This window comes from Scyliorhinus torazame, chromosome 2 (assembly GCF_047496885.1).
Source record: "Scyliorhinus torazame isolate Kashiwa2021f chromosome 2, sScyTor2.1, whole genome shotgun sequence".
In the NCBI taxonomy this organism is placed as follows: Eukaryota; Metazoa; Chordata; class Chondrichthyes; order Carcharhiniformes; family Scyliorhinidae; genus Scyliorhinus; species Scyliorhinus torazame.
This window is the reverse complement of record NC_092708.1, coordinates 291,555,625-291,578,937: the sequence shown is the minus strand read 5'-3', so window position 1 is coordinate 291,578,937 and position 23,313 is coordinate 291,555,625. Positions and strand designations below refer to the sequence as shown.

Here is a 23,313-nt window from a genome sequence, read left to right as displayed (position 1 = left end):
ATTTCCAGGTGGGGGCAGGGAGGAGGTTGATTTCTCTCATTGCTCATCCCGTGATTGAATTTTTCAGGCCTTTTGAGAACCAACACCCCAATGTAGTTTGAACCCTGGTCGTCGCAAAACAATATCAATACATTCTTTGAGGGGGGGGAAAACCTTCATTTTTATCATTTGGAAACAATAGTATTACCTTGATCAAATTGTCTTTGAATGTTATCTTGATCAGTCCTGTTTCCACTTACACGATACAGTCCTTCAGTGCTTAAACCTAAGAAGAAAATAAGAGCTTGTTACCAAACTACACAAACTACAGGTTGAAAATAGGTTCTTAATTATTTTGCATTGCACTGAATGAAAAATTTCTTTAAGGGGGTGGGGCAAGCTGTTTCAATTGGATGAGGAAATGGAAGTTTGGCATGGCATATGGTGAAACTTCCAGGCGTATGTCCACAACAAAGATTGCTGCAAAGGGCAGTCATGAAGTTGATATGGACTAACACCTGTAAGCATGAAATCAGTTGAAGACTTAAGAGTAAGACAATGTGTTCTGGATAATAAAATGCCCATCTGCTTTGCTTCTTACAAGATAAACAAGTTTAACCATGAAATGGCAGTATCACAGTGACTCCAAAGGCTGTGTTCACTCCACTGTGTGTCGATTTAGCTGATGGCAACTTGGGCAGTGGTAAGGGTATTGCAATTAAGCTCTTAATACATGTTGAGAATACCTGGGCCCCAAAGCTTTCTAGAAGTTTCTCACTAAAGTTTTGGCTCTCTCCTCCTTGAACAGGTTTCTTAAAACCTACCTCTTTGATCAAGCTTCTGGTCACCTGCCCTAATATAAATGATTCGCACTAGGGAACAGTAACTCACTATCAGATTTTGCAGTGACACCAAACTGCAAATATAGGCGACAGTGAGGAAGAAACCAACATAATATAAACAGCAGTATAAAACTTGCTGATTGGACGGTGCAATGGCAAATGAACTTGAACAATGTTCAACAGAAAAATAGAAACATCACCTAAACCTCAGAAAGTAAGAAAGTGAATGAGGTAAAGAGTAAAGGTTTCTAGGAATACAGATGGGCAAATCGTCAAAAGCATCACCAACAAAAATGCTAAAGCATAGGGAGAGGGCAATAGAAATCAAAAGTGATGTAGTTATGTTAAACTTGTACAGGAATCTGGTGAGGCCACACTTGAGTATTACGCACAATGCGGGTCAGTATACTACATAGAGAATGCAGAAGCACTGGGAAAAGGGAATAGTACCAGGAGTGAAAGATTACAGCTTTCAGAAAGATTGAATGAGTTGTTGTTTTTCTTTAAGAGTGGTCTGATTGAGATCTGTAAAATTGTTCATGGGTTGGGCAGTGCAAATATGGAGGAAATGTTTCTACTTGTAGGAGAAACTAAAACCAGGGACTATAAACACAAGATAACTAGGAATAAATTCAATCAAGAAATAAGGAGAAAATAATTTACTCAGTGGTCAAAACGTAGAACTTGCTGCCAGAAATTGTTGAGGCAAATAGACAGGATGCTTTCAAAAGGAAATTGGGTCAGGATGAGAGAAAATGGATTAGATCAATATGCTGAAAGGATGAGATGAGAGAGTTGGAATAGGAGACGACTCATGTGGAGTATAACCATTACTGTAATTTGTCCGAATGGTCGCTTCCGAACTATATATTTTGTGTACTTTTACGTAATATAATATAAAGTTGATATTAATTTAATGTAGACTGCTGTAGGGAGAATTACCAAATCGTGAAAATAAACTTACAAATACAACTAATATCCATGAAATTTGAATACTATTTTTAAGTTAAGTCTCTCTTTTTCAGTTCAACCTCTCACCCACCCATAGACGACAAGGCCATAAGACAGAGGAGCAGAATTAGGCCACACGGCCCATCGAGTCTGCTCTGCCATTCAATCACGGCTGATATTTTTATCATCCCCATTCTCCTGCCTTCGCCCCATAACCCCTGATCCCCTTATTAACCAAGAACCTATTTAATCTCTGTCTTAAAAACACTGTTTTTTGGCCTCCACAGCCTTCTACAGCAGAGTTCCACAGATTCACCACCCTCTGGCTGAAGAAATTCCTCCTCATCTCGGTTTTAAAGAATCGTCCCTTAAGTCTGAGATTGTGTCCTCTGCTTCTAGTTTTTCCTACAAGTGGAAACATCCTCTCCATGTCCACTCTATCCAGGCCATGCAGTATCCTGTAAGTTTCAATACGATCTCCCTCATCCTTCTAAACTCAGAGTACAGACCCAGAGTCCTCAACCGTTCCTCATACAACAAGCTCTTCATTCCAGGGACCATTCTTGTGAACCTCCTCTCGACCCTTTATATTATTAGCTAGTTTGCACTCATATTTCATCTTCTCCCTCCTTATTGCTTTTTTAGTTGTCCTCTGCTCGCTTTTAAAGGCTTGCGGATCCTCTAATCCTCGCCACTTTGTATGCTTTTTCTTTTGCGTTTATGCTGTCCTTGACTTCCCTCGTCAGCCATGATGCCTTGTCCTCCCCGTAGCACGTTTTCTCCTCCTTGGGATGAATTTCTGTTGTGCCTCCCGAATAACCACCCAAAACTCCTGCCATTGCTGTTCCACGGTCTTCTCTGCTAGGCTCCTTTTCCAATCAACTCTGGCCAGCACCTCCCTCATGTCTTTGTAGTTACCCGTATTTAATTGTAACACCGTTACATCTCATTCCAGCTCTCCCTCTCAAACTGCAGGGTAAATTCTATCATCCCAAGGATTCCTTCACTTTAAGTTCCCTAATCAAGTCTGCCTCATTACACATCACCAAATCCAGAATTGCCTGTTCCCTAGTCGGCTCTGTCACAAGCTGCTCCAAAAGCCCATCTCTTGGACATTCCACAAATTCCTGTTCTTGGGATCCACTACCAACCTGATTTTGCCAGTCTACCTGCATATTGAAGTCTACCATGATTATTGTAATTTGCCTTTCTTAAACGCCTTTTCTATCTCCTGATTTATTTTCTTTGCCACATCCTGACTACTGCTAGGGGGCCTGTACATAACTCCCATCAGGGTCATTTTACCTTTGCGATTCACAACTCTACCCACAGAGATTCTATGCCTTCTGATCCGATATTGCTCCTTGCTATTGATTTAACTTCATTCCTTACTGACAATGCAACCGCACCCCCCCCCCCCCCCCCCCGCCCTTTGCCCATCTGCCTGCCCTTTCGATAGGATATTGGATATTTAGATCCCCTAGCAGACACGTCTCTGTGATGCCCACAACATCGTCCTGGCCAATTTCAATGCCCGCAACAAGCTCATTTACCTTGTTCCATATACTGGCACATTTGGGTACAACATCCTCAGTCCTGCATTGACCACCTCCCTTTTCCACTTGTCACCTTTTTTACTCCGCATGAGGGTGATGTTGTTCTCTATTTCCCCTTCAGTTATTACACCTTCTAAGCTAACATTCTGGTTCCCATCTCCCAGCCATACTATTTTAAATCCTCCCGTGTGACTCTAGCAAACCTCCCAGCCAAGATATCAGTGCCCGTCCAGTTTAGATGCAACCGGTCCTTCTTGTACAGGTCCCACCTGCCCCAGAAGAGATCCCAATTGTCCAGAAATCGGAAATCCTTCCTCCTACACCACCAGTTTAGCTGCACTATCCTCCTATTGCACGTGGCACAGGGAGTAATCCTGAGATTATAACCCTAGTGGTCCTGCATTTTAGCTTACTGCCCAACTCCCTGACCTCCTTCTGCAGGACTCATCACTCTTTCTGCCTATGTCGTTAGTACTTACGTGTACTACTGCCTCTGGCTATTCACCCTCCTCCTTCAGGATGTCCTGTGTTTGTTCAGAGGCATCCTTGACCCTGGCACCAGGGAGGCTACACACCATCCTGGAGTCTGTTTCACATCCACAGAAGCGCCTATCTGTGCCCCTTACTATAGAGCTCCCTAAACTATCGCTCTCCTGCACTTTGCACTCACCTGCTGAGCAACAGAGCCAATTGTAGTGTCATTGCTCTGGCTGCTGTTGTTTTCCCCTGATAGGCTATCCCCCCCCCAACAGTATCCAAAACGGTATACCTGTTAGAGAAGAGGTCAGCCACAGGGGATTCCTGCACTGGCTGCCTGCCCTTTCTAGCAGTCACCAACTTATCTGTCTGCACCTTGGATGTGACCACGTCTCTATAACTCTTAATTATGACGCTTTTCGCCAACTGCATGCTCTTACGTGCATCCAACTGCTGCTCCAACCGAACCACGTAGTCTGTGATGAGCTGCCATTGGTTATACTTCGTGCAGACGTAGTCGACCGGAACGCTGGAAGCGTCACGGATCTGCCACATCTCACAGTTAGAGCACTGCACCCCGCTGAGTGACATTTAAGCACTAGCTAATTATTTCAAAATAAATACTTAAATTGTTAATAGATTAAGTTACAATTAACTATATGGGTAGGTTTTACTGTAAAATTAAATGCTAAATACTAATCTCTACCCTCCGGTTTAGTTAATCCTCTACCTAGTTAATTCATTAGTTTTTTCAATGTTTCTTCCTCAAATTTAACAGATTCCCTACCAGCCAATAAGGTCACAGCTTTACTGTGATGTCACTTCAGCTCTCTCTCTCTCCTCTCTCCTCCTCCCCCCCCCCCCCCCCCCCCCCCCCCAATCCACACACAATTTGAAAAGGTCTTTTTCTCACTTACCTTCCCAGGATGCTCTCTGGATCTCTCCCTGCAAATTAACAGTTAGAAAGCCAGAAAGCCACATTAATACCTCCACACACAGGACAAATATCCTGCCAGTATTTAAATGGTTTTGCATGAATTTATATCCTTTAGCTTGTTCATAGGCTGATACAACTATCACATTTTTGCTCATGTAAAGTGACATACAATAAAGCTCAGTTCTCTGACAGAGCTGTGTCACCAAGCAAGCGATAAAGTAGAGTGCCTCAGCCCTAAGGAATATGATCAAGATAGTATGATTGTCTGTAACTGAATAGTGTGCAAGGTTCCGCCTGGAACGCTACGAGTTCCGTCATAACTTAAATTTAACAGAAAAACTCAAAAAAAGAATTTGGCACCAAAATCATTTTCTGGACATTTTACATGGAACTGTTTTCTGGACAGCTGATGTTCAAAAATAGCATTTTATTTACAGAATGGTAAATTAAAACAAAAGTATTTCATGGTACAAGGGACTAACCATTCGACATGTCACCTTCAATTGTCAGTCACCTTCTTCATTTAGTCCCCATCAACAAACGAGTCTAACAAGCTAGATGCGTGTTTACTCTAGTTATGTGATGTCATATGATTTTCTTTCTATTAAAATACTTACAATTCTACTGTCAATTCAAATTGACTGACAATATTACGCTTTTTGTTTAAAGAGCATTTGAATTTTATTATTTTTCACTAGTTTCTGTAATCATTTAAAAAATAAATCAGTTCAAGCAGATTAAAGGGACAGAGAAAAAAGGCTCCTGTACTGCACACATCAAAAATATTTTTTGGATCCAAATATATTGAAAAATTCACCCTCCATTTGACACCACAAGCTGACTTTTGCAGCCAGCGCAGATTTTTTCTTCTTCATTCTTTTATGGGATGTGGGCATCACTGGCAACACCAACATTTATTGAACATTCTGAATTGTGCTTGAATTGAGTGGTTTACGCGGCCATTTCAAAGGGCTGTTCAGAGTCAACTACATTGCTTTGGATTTGGAACCATTTGTAGGCTAGATTCGGCGAAGATGGCAGATTTCCTTCCCTAAAGGGTAATTTTGAACCAGATGGGCTTTTACGACAATGGGCAACAGTTGTCATGGTTACCATTACTGAGACTACCTTTATATTTCAGATTTATTAATAGAATTTAAATTCCACCAGCGGCCATGATGGGATTTGAACCCATGTCTCTAGAGCCTCATGATTACTGGTGAAACCACCACTCCCCCTCCCACCACCACCGCCACCTCCCCCCCAACCCACCTTTCATTTGACGTTGAGCATTTGTCTGAAAACAAGAAAACCAAGAGACAAAGGGCTAGTTATCACTCAGACTAGTTTTCTTTCATTCCATAAGATGTCAATCAAATTTGCAAAATGCCACAGAAATCTGGTGTCATGCCTTTTATTATGTTTTGGCATGTGCGCTCGAGTGGGGGGGGGGGGATCCGCTATGAATGAACTGGCAAATATTAGAACGTATAAAGTGGAACCTTTTCCAGTTCTACCCAGGAATCATCCAGTTAATGCAGTTTCTCTCATGAATTACTGATTCTGTGGTTGACAATCCCTCACAATCAAAATGCACAGCAATTGAGGTATGAATATTCAGGTATTTATGGAGGGGAGGAAGAAGTAAAATTCAAAGGAAAAATATTTTCCTTACACGACTGATTGCAACTCAAGTGTGTTCAGTATAAGCAGGAATGTGAGCAAATACATACACAGATTAATACTCCTGAAATTTCATGCCGTTTGTGAATAAATGCATGTAGGAAAAGGGAGAATGAACAATGATTTAAAACTAATGCCGAAGGTAGCACGGTTGCACAGTGCTGAAGGTTGCACTGCTGCCTCACAGCTCCTGGACCCAGGATCGATCCCGGCACCGGGTCACTGTCCGTGTGGAGTTTGCACATTCTGCCCATGTCTGCATGGTTCGCATGCCTACAACGCACAGTGGGCTAAACAGCTAGCTTGTAATGCAGAACAAGGCCAGCAGCGCGGGTTCAATTCCCATACCGGCCTCCCCGAACAGGCGCCGGAATGTGGCGACTAGGGGCTTATTACAGTAACTTCATTGAAGCCTATTTGTGACAATAAGCGATTATTATTATGATTATTATTAACCCAAAGATGTGCAGAATAGGTGGATGGGCCACTCTAAATTGCCCCTTCATTGGAATTTTTTTTTAAATGTTTTAACTAATGTCTTTCCCATAACATTGTTAGTGAATTTGGGTGCAGGACTTCGGACATGAGCATACGCAGGCTGTCGAAAAGACAGACAGCAACAAAGAAGTGGACGAGACTGTAAAAAGACATAGCAGAAAACAAGCAGCAGGTAAATATGGAGATTTCATCACAAGAGTAGAAAGAATAAAATGTGAAGGAAGGTGATGGATGCTAATGAAATGTCCGGCTGGTAGCACTGCTAAGAGTTTACAATGTGCTGACAGGCAATATGCAGAGATCGTCCTTATTTATAGGTTTGCTGGGTTGCAATTGGGAAGATGTGAAGCAGCCAACTTTTCACAGAACACATATGATTGGTTCATCGTTATTATTGAGAGAAATAGAAACCTCATTTCTGAGACATCAGACAAATCAAAGGCAATACTAAATCGATAGCTAATAAGCATTGGACAAACATATTTTTGTTCACATAAGGTACAGCTACTTTCTTAAATCATTGGGAAAATACATATGGTAAAAATTATTTCCTTAAGAGAGTGGGCTTTTCCCCAGGGTAGAGGGGTCAATTACTAGGGGGCATAGGTTTAAGGTGAGAGGGGCAAGGTTTAGAGTAGATGTACGAGGCAAGTTTTTTACGCAGAGGGTAGTGGGTGCCTGGAACTCGCTACCGGAGGAGGTAGTGGAAGCAGGGACGATAGGGACATTTAAGGGGCATCTTGACAAATACATGAATAGGATGGGAATAGAAGGATACGGACCCAGGAAGTGTAGAAGATTGTAGTTTAGTCGGGCAGCATGGTCAGCACGGGCTTGGAGGGCCGAAGGGCCTGTTCCTGTGCTGTACATTTCTTTGTTCTTGAAAGTTAACCTGCATGACTAACGCAGCAAAGGATCTTTTAGAAGTAGATTTATCCTAATTTTCATGGTAACAGTCAGTATGCCAATGCATGATGACAACTGAATTAATAAAACTCTAATTTTATAACATAGAATTTCAGTTTTCACCAATGTTTTGGGGAGCAAGTTTTACAACCCCATCTTTTCCCCATGAAATCCAGTGCTTTTTGCAATTGTATTACAAGTTATTTTGCACAATGTATTATACAGCCAACACACCTCAGCTGAAAAACTGAACCTATTTAGAGAGACGAAAGCCCATCTAACATATATTTTTCTGCTACATGTATTTCACTTCCATTTGGAATGTGATGTTCACTGACATGATTCCCATACAGCTTTCGAATTTTGCAACATGTACACATTGCAAAGGAGTCACAATATTAGGATTTTCATAAAAACAAATACTTGGAAAATAAGTTCAAGAGAAGTTGAGGCCCTTCCCGCTCTCTTGACGTGGACATAAAAGATTCTAAGCATTATTTGAAGAAAGCAAACAGGCAAAGAGATGCACAATAGATGGTATGATACGGAGAAGAGGGTGCATGACCACAGATCGCGGAATGTGGCTTGACAGACAGACAAGGTAGTCAAAGCAAACAGGATATTTTCCTTTATTCACCTTGTCATAGACAATAAGAGAAGAGAATTTATGCCGGAACTGTACAAAACACCAGTTAAGCCACTGACAAGAGTATGAGTGGTCACTGTATTACAGGAAGGATGCAATTGTACAAGAGTGGGCACAGTGGAGATTTAAGAGGATGTTGTCAGGAATGGAGAATTCAGCAATGAGGAAAGATTGGAGAGGCTGGTGTTGTTTTCTTTGTAAAAGAATAAGGGGAGATCTAATTGTGGTGTACAGAATTATGAGTTGAATAGGAGGAGAAGAAGGATCTATTTCCCTTGGCAGAAAGGTCAATAAATAGAGGGAATAGATGGAAAACATTTGGCAAAAGGATTAGACGCAAGTTGAGATTAATGTTTTCCATCCAGGGGGTGGAGGGAGTTTGGAAAACTGTCTGAAAGGCTGATAGAGGCAGAAATCCTAATTGGATTAAAAAAATACTTGGAGGTGCACTGTCAGTGCTTTAAACTACAAGAGGAAAATGTAATTAGACCGATTTGGTTTTGATCCCCAATTGACACAATGATGGGCTCGATGACCTATGTTGTGAATTTTCTGACTAACTTTTTTTTCCCCTTCGAATTTTCCAGCAACTTCTCCTTTCTACAATCCTCAACTAGCCAAATAAAAAGGAAAAAGATCAGCATTGTTGGAATAAATTGGAACAAATATTTACAACAGTAAAGAGGAAATGGACTAGGATTAACATAAATGCAGTGATACAACGATATTTCCATAGCCTCGTTAACAGAGCAAAACCACCCAAGGCATGACAACACAAGGAGGAGGGAAAATAGACAAGACGAGCAAAGAACAGTTTTCAAGGTGAGAAAGGGTGAAACCAGGAGAGAGTTCAATAACAGCGTCATAACGGCTGCAGCCCGTGTCAGTGATGGAGGGGAAATGCACAAGAGATCAGAGTTAAATGAGCAAAAGGTTGTACGCCTAAAAGAGATTTCTAAATTACATAAATTGTGGAGGACTTATTGTCAATGATAAGGTTCTGGAGAGACATTATATCAATATTGTCTGCATTGAAAAGGACATCTGCTGCCATAATTCAATTTAGCATTGATGGATGATGTACAAAATACCGAACAATATAATTCCTTAAATCTTATTAATTCAAAAGATTGCTACCTAGTTATACAAAATGTGTTCCCCAATGCATGTAATGACTGCTTAAGCAGTGGAAACTGCATTCCAAATCAGCAACTAATATATATTCCATGTGTTCCAGTAAGCAATGTTTAATGCATAGTCATAGGTGGTTCTTGTGTCAGAAACTATAACACTACCAACTTAACAATTTGGTCGAGCAGGATAACCAGAGGCAACCGAAGCAAAAGAATTAATGTGAATAACAAATTTAATCACAAGTATTTAAAGACTGATTCCATTTTTTGAAATTACAATATGCACTTAACGATCATTCCATGCCAATGACAATTAATCCAGAAAGTTTCGTTGCAAAGTGAGGGCGGCACGGTGGTGCAGTGGTTAGCACTGCTGCCTATGGCGCTGCAGATCCTGGTCCGTGTGTGGAGTTTGCACATTCTCCCCGTTTCTGCGTGGGTTTCACCCCCACAACCCAAAGACGTAAAGGTTAGATGGACTGGAGATGCTAAATTGCCCTTAATTGGAAAAGAAAAATTGGGTACTCTAAATTTATATATTTTTTAAGTTCCAAGAAGTGACCAACCACAGGCAGTCAGAGTTCAGTAGTTGGGTGGCCATCCATAAGAATAGGAAGATGCAGGAAGTAAAAGAATCTTTGGGATGTATACCACTCTCGAACAGGTATTGGACATTGAAACAGCTAGGATTGACAGCACCTTGAAGGAGTGCAGGGCAAACAATGATTCAATGGGCAAAGAACTGCAGAGAGAGAACAATATAGAGTGCAAATAGTCTGGGGGTGGGGGGCAAACAGACATTTCTGCAACCATCAATGTGAGTCCAGCGCAGATTGTTCCCTCCCTGGTGTCAGGGTAAAGGACATCAGGATATTCTGCAGAGTAAGCCTGAAGTTGTGGTAAAAATCAGTATCAATTACATAGGGAGGGTAGGTATTGAGGTCCTGCATTCAAAATTTCAGGAGCTAGGGAGTTTAAAAAGTAGGACTTTGAAGGCAGCTACCTCTGGAACTCCCTTTCCACATGCTGGTGAGAGCAGAATTAGGGAGATTTTTCTTTAATTTGTTCATGGACGTGGGAGTCACAAGCTGTGCCAGCATTTATTGCCCATCCTTAATTGCTGTGGGTCTGGAGTGGCATATATGCCAGACCAGGTAAGGATGGCAGATTTCCTTCCCGAAACGACATTAGTGAACTATCATCCATCAGCAATGGTTTCATGGTCATCACCAGACTTTAAACTCCAGGGTTTTATTGAATTTAAATTTCACCATGTGCATTGGCAGGATTTGAACCTGGAACCCCAGAGTACTGTGGGCCTCTGGATTACTAGTCCAGTGACAATGCCACTACGTCACCAGCTCCCCAGGGAGATAGGAAGGATCACAGCAACAAGGAGCAGAAGTAGGCAATGCAGCCCTTTGAGCCTGCTCCGCCTTTCAATCAGATCATGGCTGATGTCTTCCTGGTCTCAAATCCACCTCCTGACCTGTTCCCCATATCCCTTCAGCCTGTTTTTTAAAAAATAAATTAGGAATATTTCTATCTCTTTCTTGAAACCACTAATAATTCAAACTCCACCGCACTATGGGGAGTTCCACAAATTCACCACCCTCTGCGAGAAGTAGAATCATAGAATTCACAGTGCAGAAGGAGGTCATTCGGCCCACTGAGTCTGCACCGGCTCTATGAAAGAGCACCCTACCCAAGCACACACCACCACCCAATCCCTGTAACCCAGTAACCCCATCTAACCCAAGGGCAATTTATCATGGCCAATCCACCTAACCTGCACATCTTTGGACTGTGGGAGGAAACCGGAGCACCCGGAGGAAACCCACGCACACACGGGGAGGATGTGCAGACTCCGCACAGACAGTGACCCAAGCGGGAATCGATCCTGGGACCCTGGTGCCGTGAAGCCATAGTGCTAACCACTATGCTACCGTGCTGCCCCAGAGTTCCTCTTCATCTCAGTTTTAAATCTCCCGCCTCTCAACCTATATCTGTGACCATTCATTCTGGATTGCCCCACAAAGGAGAACATTTGGTCTACGTTTACTTTTTCAATCCATTTTTGTATACCTCAGTCAGATCCCCTCTCATACTACTAAACTCCAGCTTTATAAACCCAAACTGTTTAATCTCTCCCCATACACCAACCCTTTCATCCCTGGAATTAATTTGGTGAACCTCCTCTAAACTGCCTCCAATGCCACCACATCCTTCGTCAAATAAGGAGACCAAAACTGGACACAATACTCCAAATGTGGTCTCACCACACCCAATACAATTGCATCAACACTTCTTTACTTTTATACTCAACACGTTGCTTGTAGCAGTAGCTTGTAGCATGATGTAGGAAGGAGGACTTCAGAGTTTAGGGCACGAGGCACCGAATCAAAAGGACAAGTTGTATTTCAAAACTAGTAGAACCAATGTTCTGGTGTGGTCGGGGAACATTTAAACTAAATTGGCAGGGAGACGGGCACCAGGATATACAAGTAAAAAGGAGGATTAAGGTGTACAAAGTGAGTGTTGGACTGTACTAGAGAATGTACTACATTAAATAAGAATGAATGAATGAAAATCGCTTATTGACACAAGTAGGCTTCAAATGAAGTTACTGTGAAAAGCCCCTAGTCGCCACGTTCCGGCGCCTGTTTGGGGAGGATGCTACGAGAATTGAACCGTGCTGCTGGCCTGCCTTGGTCTGCTTTCAATGCCAGTGATTAGTGGCCTAAGAAGGGCTACGAGGAATACAGAGATGGATTTATAATGCCATGTACGTTTTCAACGCATGTATGTAAATTCAAGGTGTGTTGAAAAATGTTGATGAGCTACAAGCACAAATAGTTGTACAGAAATACAATTATTGGAATAAATTGGGCCAAATACTTATAATTGTAAAGTGGGAACAGATTTGCTCAAACATAGATGGTGCAATGGGAATAACAATACACATGACTTAAAAATGGAGAGACTGGGCACTTTCAAGAATATAAAGTGTTCAGAAAAGCCAGGGAAGGAAAACGAGGAGGTGGGAGAGGAAGACATTGCAGTGTTGGGAACAAAGGTTGCCCAAATAGAGAGAGCGCAATATAGAAGAGCAAATCTGCAGGGTAATCACAGATGTGCAAGAACTATATATATATATATATATATATTTGTAGGTGAAATAGGGGGACTCCAACAGGTATAAAAGGCAAAGAGGGGGAGGAATTTCTGAAATATATTCAGCAGAACTTCCTTGACCAGTAAGTATTCTTGGCTCAACTAGAAAGGAGGCATTACTGGGTCTGGTGTTGAGGAATGAGGTGTGTGTGTGGGGGAACACTTATGTAAGAATCTAAAGAACAAATTAAACCAGAACTTCTAAATTCGAAGAGGGCCAATTTCAATGCAATTAGATAGGATCCAGCCAGGTTAAAACAGAACCAAAGACTGACAAGAAGAACTGTAACAGAACAATGGGCGATCTTTAAGGAGGAGATTCGTCATTTGCAGACCAGGAATATTCCAAGAAGGACGAAAGGTAGGGGAACCAACGCCAAGACTCACTGGATGCTGAAGGAGAAAGAGAACATGATGAATCTGTAAAGGAGAGAGTATAACATATCATGAGAGTTCCTCAAGAGAGGACCAGGCCAAATACTAGGCTAGGTTGAGAGGGAAGTGAAAAAGGAATTAATACTCGTGGAAGAGAATATGAGAATAGAATGGCAGTCAACTTAAAAGGGAACACAAAAAGGCATCACAAAAGTCTTCTACCGGCATGTAAATAGTAAACTTATAATAAGAGGTGGAGTGGGTCAAATTAGGGACAAAGTGATTTCTGCGTGGAGGCACAGGCCAAAGCTAAAATACTTAATATTTTGTACTGGTGTTTACCAAGGAAGAGGATGATGACAACAAATACGGTAGATGCATAGAATTAAATGAAAATTGAGAGGCAGAAGGTACTGGGAGGCCTGGTTATCCTTTGTGTGGATATGTTGCCTGGTCAAGATTGCTTATAGCCCAGGTTGCTGAAGGATTATCATCGAATCTTCCCTAAATCAGAGGGGAGTGTGAAAGGAGTGTCTTATTCAAGAAAGCATGTAAGGGACTTCCAGTGGCAGCCATGGTGTGAGTGGTTGCACATTTGGTGGCTCCCACTCATGGTGGAATTTGCGGACCTTTTCCCCAGTTATCGGGTGGGTTTTCTGATTAAACAAGTTGCAGGAGGGGTGGTAGGAGAGTGCCCCACAGGTGGATGGATTTGTCGACCAGATGTGGCTGAAAAAGAACGAAGCAATTAGTGATAGCTGGAGTGGTGCCTGCGACACAGAAGACAGCAGATGGTCTGGGACTGGTCCTACCCTCTCAGTGGTCGACGGAGCAGCTGGTGGGCTTCCTTAATGAGAAGTTCCCCAGCAGTGGAAGGAGAATTTTGAGGATCTGGCTAGGGTGGTGGACCAGATAAAGGCGGGGATCGGCGCATGGAGACGAGGCTGGAGGCCCAGAGCTACGTGATCCAGAAGGTGGAAGAGATGATGGCAGCGGAGATGGGGATGACACAAGATCAACAGAGGCAGCCGCAGGAGAAAGTAGAGGACCTGGAGAATCGGTCTCGCGGGCAAAATCTGAGGATCGCGGGACTGTCGAGGGCAGCAAGGGAGCAGACGCCGGCGTGGATGTTATTCGAATGTTCGAGAAGCTGCTGGGAAAGGGGGCATTTGTATGACCCTTGGAAGTGGACCAGGCGTACAGGACGCTGATGAGGAAGCAGCAGGGAGACGAGCCACCGAGGGCGATGCGCCTGCACCGGTTCTTGGACAAGGTACGGATCTTGAGGGGGGCCAGGCAGACGGGGTGCTGTACCTCGGAGGGCAGCGAGCTGAGTGTATACCAGTACCTGGGTACGGAGTTGGCTAAGAGGAGAACGGGCTTCAACAAAGTGAAGGCGGCGCTCAAGAAAGGGATGAAGCTTGGCATGTTGTACCTGGCGTGCCTGTGGGTGACCTATAAGCGTCGGGAGCTGTACTTCGGGACGCCTGAGGAGGCGATGGAATTGTCAGGAACAATTAACTGGCAGGAGAAGGAGGACACTGAACTTTGGAGGAGGCGTTCCCTTTCTGTTCCTTTGGGGTTTGTTTGGGTTATATTTTTGTACTGTGTTTGGGGCCATTGCTCGGTTTGTTCTTGGTGGGTTGCTGTTTTTTTTGTGTTTGGGGTGTGTAGTTAAGTTTGCACAGGAAAAGTGTTTGAGGGGGGGGGGGGAGAAGGGGAATCAGTGGGGGGTACGATGGTAGGCGCCATGGGCGGGGCTACCAGGTCAGCTGGGCGGGCTAGTTCACGGAAGCGCAGTGGGGGGTGAGCAGATAGTGAGTGTGTTGATGGGGGTTGGGGTTGTTATTTTGTGGTGTGGGGGTGGGGGGGGGGGGTGGGGGGGACTGCCGACAAGGGAGGGGCTTTTTAAAATTATGCTGTCAGCAGTAGGGGGTTAAATAGGGGATGTATGGGGAGTTGGGTACGGTGGGGGAAGTTTGGTGGGGAATTGGGGTTGGGGAGTTGTTTATGGAAGCCATGTTGGCTGGGATTTGTTGCTTGTTTGGTGTGTGGTTGCTTATTTTGTTAAAAGTTATTATATAAATGCCGTAATAAAATATTTTTCAAAAAAAAGCATGTAAGGGCAGTCCTGGTAACTATAAAGCCTTTGATCAGACAGGAGTGGTAGGTAAGGATTTAGTCGGGGAAAGTAATCAACAGGCATTTGGAGAAGTTATAGTTCATTAAGGATGGTCAGGAAAAGGTAAATAGTGCTTGAATAATCCAATTGAATTTTATGACAAAGGAACAGAGAATATTAATGAAAGGACGTTAAACGTTATCTAGACGTTAGAGATATGATATAAGATAAAGGCAAATTACAGCGGATTCCGGAATCTGAGACAAACAAAAAATACTGGGCAATCTCAACAGGTCTGACAGCAGCTGCGGAGAGATATATATCCATTTAAATATGCTACATGGATTTTTGAATGTTTTTAAAATATTTTTTATTCTCCTTTTTCACATTTTCTCCCAAATTTACACCCACCAACAGTAAACAATAATCAGTAACAAATATGTCAATCCCCATATCAATAACAACAATCCATCCTCCCACCAAACCCCAAACATTAGCCCGCATGTTCACACAAACAAATGACAAAAAGGAATTAGGGATCACCCATAGTCGCCATTTAGACACAGCCCCCCTCCCCCCAACCCTCCCACCGACACGCCCCAACTAATGTTCGATGCTATCCAGTTCTTGAAAGTGCATAATGAATAATGCCCATGAATTGTAGAACCCCTCCATCCCTCCCCTCAGTTCAAACTTAACCTTCTCAAGAGTCAAGAATTCCAACAGGTCCCCCCGCCACGCCAGGGCACAGGATGGAGAGATTGCTCTCCAACTTCAGGATCCGCCTTCGGTCGGGCGATCAACGAGGCGAAGGCTACAACATCTGCCTCCGCACTCGTTTCCAAACCTGGATGGTCCGACACCCCGAATATGGCCTCCCTGGGGCCCGGGTTCAGTTTCCCATGCACCACTTTAGAAATTACCCTAAAAACCTCCTTCCAGTAATCCTCCAGCTTTGGACAGGACCAAAACATATGAACGTGATTAGTGTCGTCTTCCCCCCACAAAGTTCACATACATCTTCTACTCCTTCAAAGAAGCGGCTCATCCTCGCCCTCGCGAGGTGTGCTCTGTATACCACCTTCAGCTGTATCAGCCCCAACCTCGCGCATGAGGTGGAGGCATTCATTCTCCGGAGCACCTCACCAGAAGCCTTCCTCCATATCCTCTCCCAACTCTTCCTCCCACTTTGCTTTGATCCCTTTCAGTGATGCCTTCGCCTCTTCCAAAATAGCTCCGTAAACCGCTGACACTACCCACTTCTCCAGTCCCCCGGTCATCAGCACCCCCTCCAGCAATGTGGAGGCCGGCTCCAGCGGGAAGGTCTGTATCCCCTTCCTGGCAAAATCTCGAACCTGCATGTATCTAAACATTTCCCCCTGCTCTAGCCCAGACTTCGCTTCCAGCTCCTTCAATACTGCAAACCGACCCCCAAGAAACAAATCTTTTAGTGTCTTAATCCCCTTCTCCTCCCATTTCCCAAAATTTCCATCCCACCTCCCTGGCTCAAATCTGTGGTTCCCCCGAATCAGCATTTCCCTGGACCCTGCCCCCCCAACCCAAAGTGTTGCGAAACTGCCTCCAAATTCTCAATGAAGCTATTATTATCGGACTCCTTTTGAGTATTTCCCCGGGGCTATCGGGAGCGGCGCTGTTGCCAGTGCTGTCAATCCCGGCCCCCTGCACAAACTCTCCTCCATTCTGTCCCACTGGGAATCAACCCCTCTCACCCAGCTCCGCACCTTCTCCACATTCGCCGCCCAGTAGTAATACATCAGGTTCGGAAGACCCAAACCCCCTGCCTGCCTTCCCCTCTGTAGCAGCGCCTTTCTAACTCTGGCCACCTTCCCTCCCCATATTAACAAAGTAATCCTTCCCTCAATCTCTCTGAAAAAAGCCTTTGGCAGGACAATCGGCAGGCATTGAAAAATAAACAGAAATCGCGGCAACATGTTCATTTTAACTGTCTGTACTCGACCCGCCAGTGACAGAGGGGGACCATCCCACCTTGCCAGATCAGCTTTCACTCTCCCCACCAAACTAGAGATGTTGGACCCGAGAAGGAGCCCCCCCCCCCACTCTCGGGCAACTGGCATCCCCAGGTACCTAAAGTGAATCCCTGCCCTACGGAATGACAGCCCCCAACCCCCACCCCCACCCCCGGCCGAGACTCCACAAAATACTCACTCGTCTAGATTTAGTTTGTACCCCGACAAAGACCCAAACACTCGAAGCAGCTCCAATATTCCCCCTATCGACACACTCGGTTCCGACATGTATAACAGCAAGTCATCGGCGTATCAGGGCACCCTATGCTCTATCCACCCCCCGTACTATTCCTTTCCATATCTCCGAACATCTTAATGCGATGGCCAACGGCTCAATCGCGAGTGTAAACAGCAGGGGGGACATAGGACATCCCTGCTCAGTCCCACGGTGGAGAGAAAAGTATCTCGAGCTGATGTTTGTGCGGACCCTCATTTCCTTATATAGCTTTACCCAGTTCACAAATCTTGGTCCAATCCCAAACCGCTCCAGAACTGCCATCATGTAACCCCATTCTACCCGGTCAAACGGCTTCTCAGCGTCCAATGCCACAAGCACCTCGGTTTCCTTCCCCTCGGCCGGTGCCGTAACAACGTCCAATACCCTTCTAACGTTTGAAAAGAGCTACCTCCCTCTCACGAACCCAGTCAGATCTTCACCTATCACCTTCGAGAGGCACTCCTCCAGTCTACCTGCCAGTACCTTCGCCAATACTTTTGCGTCCACATTCAGAAGTGATATGGGCCTATACGACCCACACTCCGTCGGATCCTTATCCTTTTTTAGCAACAGGGAAATCGATGCCTGCCCCAAAGTTAGTGGTAACACCCCCTTCCCTATCGCCTCTGCAAACATCCCCCCCCCCCATCAGGGGTGCCAGTTAATCCTTGAATTTTTTATAATTTTCCACCGGAAACCCATCCAGCCCTGCCACCTTCCCCAACTGCATCCTCCCAATCACATCCTTTATCTCCTGCTCCACTATCGCTCCTTCTAATGTAGCCCTGTTCCCCTCCCCTAACCTTGGGTACTCCAACCCATCTAGAAATTCCTGCATCTCCCGGCCTCCCCCAGGTGGCTCTGACCTGTACAACCTCTCATGCTATATGGATTTTAAGAAAGCTTTCAACGAAGTACAATATAAAAGGCTGGTTAATAAAATTTTAGCTCATGGAATAGGAATGTCAGTATCAGCTTGGATAAAAAATTGACTGAGGACAAAAAAACAGCAAGTCATGGTAAATGGTTGTTTGCCAGACTGGAGAATGGTACAAATGGTGTTCTGCAAGGGTCAGTGCTCAGACCATTGATTTTTTTTTGTTGATATTTACAAATGATTTAGATATTGGCATACGGATGGTTTCAGTTAAGTAACTATGAGTGGAGTGGGAATCCAACTGTGCTTGCCAGTCCATGGAGATTTTGGCCCACTGTGCTTCATAAACAGAGGTATTGAGTACAACAGCAGAGAGGTTATGCTGAAGCTTTATAAAGCTGTGGTTAAAACAAAATTAGAGCTTGCATTGAGTTCTGGTCATCATACGTCAGGAAGGATATCGGGGTCCTTGTGAGGGTAGAGATTTACCAGAATGCTACAAAGGAATGGGGAATTTTAGATATAAGGTTAGCTTGGAGAAACTAGTTGTTCTTCTTGTATCAACAGAAAATGTGGTGAGATTTGATAGAGGTGTACAAGATTACGACAGGTTTGGACAACCAAGTGGCAAAGAACCTCAGTGGGGGTTGTTAGTAGGCCCCCAAACTGTAGTGATGTTGGAAATGGCAATAAACAGGAAAGTAGAGATGCATGCGATAAAGGAACATCTGAAATTATGGGTGACTTTATTGCAAATAGATTGGGCAAATCAAATTAGTAAGAATGCTGCAAAGGAGAAATTTCTGGCAGGTGTACACGATGGTTTTCTGTACCAATACGTTGAGGAACCAACTAGAGAACAGGTTATCCAAGACTGAGTATTGTGTAATGAAAAAGGAAAGTAGCAATTTAGTTGTGAGAGCCCGCTTGGGGATGAGCGACCATAATATATAATTCTTCATCAAGATGGAAAGTGACAACGTTCATGCTGAGACTTGGGTCCTGAATCTAAATAAAGGAAGCTACAATGGTATGAGGCATGAATTGGCTATGATGTATTGGCGATGATGGTGGACAGGCAATGACAAACATTCAAAGAGCACACGGGTGAACAGAAACGATTGTCTGGCACAAAAATAAACTAGTGGCCAAACCACTGACAAGGGAAATTAGAGTTGTAAAACAGAAGTAAATGTCGCTTGACGCCACAGTCCCAGAAGTTGCACTCTCCTTTGAGAGCTGACTAGTGGCGATTTAACCTAATGGTCACCAGGCGAGGTTGAGAAGGCAGGGTCTTCATGAATAACCTCGGCTTGTTCTGGAATTGAACACATGCTGTTGGCGTCACTCTGCATCACAAACCAGCCACCCAGCCAACTGAGCTAACAGGCCTCCTCAATAATAGATCTAAGGAAGAGGCAGATTGGCCAGAAAAAAAAACAATAGGCCTGAGGATTGGCCAGAAAAAAACAACAGGCCTGAGGATTGGGAGCAGTTTAGAATTCAGCAAAGAAGATCAAAGGGATTGATTAAGAAGGGGAAAATAAAGTATGAGAGCAAGCTTGCAGGGAACATAAAAACGGACTGTAAATGCTTCTATTGGTATGAGAAGAGAAAAAGATTGAAGACAAATGTTCCTTAAAGTCAGGAACAGGGGGATTTATAATGGGGAACAAAGCAATGGCTGACCAACTGAATACATACTTTGATCTGGTCTTCACAAAGGAGGACACAGACAGCATACCAGAAATGTTGGGGGACACAGGGGTTCGTGAGAGGGAGGGATTGAAGGAAATCTGTATTAGTAGGGAAATAGTGTTGGGGAAATTGATGGGATCGAAGGCTGATGAATCCTTGGTCCTGATAATCTACATTCCAGATCACTTAAGTAGTGGTCCTTGAAATAGTGGATGTATTGGTGGTCATCGTCCAAGATTCGAGAGACTCTGGAACAGTTCCTATGGATTGGAGCGCAGCTGACGTAACCCCACTATTTATAAAGGGAGGTAGAGAGAAATTAGGGAATTATAGATCAGTCAGTCGGACGTTGGTAGTGGAGAAAAAGCTAGAGCCCATTATAAAAGATTTAACAGCAGAGCACATGGAAAACAGTGACAGAGTCAGCATGAATTTACAAAAGGGAAATCAAGCTTGCCAAATCTATTGGAATCCTAAGAGGATGTAACCAGTAGATTTGATGAAGGGGAGCCAGTGGATGCGGTTTATTTGGACTTTCAGAAGGCTTTTGACACGGACCCACAGCAGCGCGGAAAATTAAAGTGCCATCCGATTTGGGATAGTGTCTCGAGATGGAAAAAAATCTGGTTGGCAGACAGGAAGCAGAATAATAAGCGGGTCTTTTTCCAAGTGGCAAGCACTGACGGGTAGGGTACCGTAGGTATCAGTGCCTGGACCTCAGCTATTCACAATGTATATTAAATAATTTAGATGAGAGAACTAAATTTAATATTTACAAATTTGCAGGCGACATAAAACTGGACAGGAGGGAGAGCTGTGAGGAGGATGCAGAGATGCTTCAGTGTGATTTGGGCAAGTTGAGTGGGCAAATACTTGGCAAATGCTGTACAATGTGGATAAATGTGAGATTATCCATTTTGTAACGAAAACAAAGGCAGATTATCTGAATGGCTACAGATTGGGAAGAGGGAAATGTGCAACGATACATGGGTGTCCTCGTACATCAGTCAGTGAAAGTAAGCGTGCAGGTGCAGCAGGCGGTGAAGGCAGCAAATGGATGTTGGCCTTCATAGCGAGAGGATTAGAGTACAGAAAGCAGGGATGTCTTGGCTGTAGTAATACAAGGTCTTGGTGAAACCACCCCTGGAATATTGTGCGTAGTTTTGGTCTCCTTATCGGAGTATATTCTGGCTGTGGAGGGAGTGCAGCAAAGGTTTACCAGAGTGATTCCTGGGATGGCCGGACTGATGAATGAGGAGAAGTTGAGTCGGTTAAGATTATATTCGCTGGAGGTAAGAGTGAAAGAGGATCGGGGCAGCACGGTGGCGCAGTGGTTAGCAATGCTGGCTCACGGCGCCGAGGTCCCAGTTTCAATCCTGGCTCTGGGTCACTGTCCATGTGGAGTTTGCATATTTTCCCCGTGTTTGTGGGTTTCGCCCCCACAACCCAAAGGTGTTCATGGTAGGTGGATTGGCCACACTTAATTGTAAAAAATGAATTGGGTACTCTAAATTTATTTTTTTTAAAAGAATGAAACAGGATCTCAGTGAAACTTAGAAAATTCTAATGGGACTTGACAGGGCAGATGCAAGAAGGATATGCCCGATGGTGGTGGATTCCAGAACCCAGGGTCACAGTCTAAGGCTGCAGGGTAAACCAATTAGGAGTGAGATTAGGAGAAACATCTTCACCCAGAAAGTGGTGGTTCTGTGGAATTCCCTACCACAGAAAGCAGTTGAGGCCAAAACATTGTATGTGTTCTTTTTATAAAAATAAATTTAGAGTACCCAATTATTATTTTTTTCCAATTAAGGGGCAATTTAACGTGGTCAATCCACCTGACCGGTGTGGTTTGGGGGGGGGGGGGGGGGGGTTGAAGAAGCGGGAGCAGATTACTAATAAGGTAGACAAGGAAAAACTGTTCCAATAGCTGATGATACAAGGACTAAGGGTAAATAGATTTACGGTTTTGGTAAGAGATGCAGAGTAGCACATGGAAGTCTATTTCTGAGCAGAAAGTGGTATTGACCAGGAATTCACTGTTCACGAGGATGGTGGAAGCAGTGATGTTCAATAATTCCTAAGGAAAGACTTCCGGTGACGGCGGGCGGGAGGCGGCCGCACAATGGAGGGCTCCCGTTCGGCAAGGGCATTTTTGGGGCTTTAAGCTCGGTCCCAGGGTCCGCGGAGGCGGCAGAAGCAGGGAGAAGGCACGGAGGAGGCACAGTGAAGACACAGAAGGAAAAAAAGAACAAAGAAAAGTGTCGAGGGTGAGCAAGAAAACGGCCGGAAAAAAAACAGCTGGAGGTCCGTCGGGGAGTGGAAAGGTCACCGCGGGGTCACCAGGAAAAATGGAGGCTGGAGCACCAGGGAAGGCCGCACTGCTTACGGCTGAAGAAATAACTAAGGTGATGGCTGCGGAATTTGAAAAGCAGTTGGCGTAGATTGCGAAATGCATGGAGACGGTGAGGAAGGAGATGAGGGAGGTTTTGAGTGTGCTGGTGGAGGAGGCGGTTTCCCCGGTGAGGACGGAGGTGGCAAGCGCAGTGGCGGAGGTGCGAGAGCAAGGGGAGGCGCTGAAGGAAGTGGAGGAGACGTTATTGCAGCACGGTGATCAACTTGCCTCGATGGGGAAAGAGATGCGGAAGGTGATGGATACTAACAAAGATCTGCAAGGAAAAATGGAAGACCTGGAAAACAGATCCAGGCGACAGAATATGAGGATTGTGGGGCTGCCCGAACGAGTTGAAGGACCGAAGCCGACTGAGTATTTTGCCGCGATGCTGGCAAAACCACTGGGGGAGGGGGAGGACCCCTCCCGATATGAACTGGATCGGGCTCATCGGTCGTGGAGGCCTGTACCAAAGGCGAGTGAGCCGCCAAGGGCAGTGACTCTGTGCTTCCATAGGTACAGGGTGAAGGAGAAGGTCCTGAGCTGGGCCAAGCAGAAGCGGGTGGTGCAGTGGGCTGGAGCTGGTATACGTGTATACCAGGACTTTACGGTGGAGCTGGCAAGGAGGCGAGCTGCCTTCAACCGGGTGAAGAGGGCACTGCGGTGCGGCACTGTATATCCAGCGAAGCGGAGGGTGACTTACAAGCTCAGGGACTTTTATTTTGGAACGGCGGAAGCAGCGGAGGAGTTTGCGAAAGCAGAAGGACTGTGGCAGAACTGACAAATTGGGGAATGGCCATGT

The 23,313-nt window shown here is 44.6% G+C and overlaps 1 protein-coding gene across 1 annotated transcript in view; it reads right to left on the bottom strand.

Annotated features, from left to right (window-relative positions):
• The window catches only part of arhgap5 (Rho GTPase activating protein 5), a 78,454-nt gene that overhangs the window by 17,993 nt on the left and 37,148 nt on the right, over window positions 1–23,313 (bottom strand). The window contains exon 4 of the mRNA XM_072494891.1: window positions 177–265. Coding sequence (XP_072350992.1) covers window positions 177–265 — 89 coding nt within the window. The remainder of the gene's footprint in view (window positions 1–176; window positions 266–23,313) is intronic.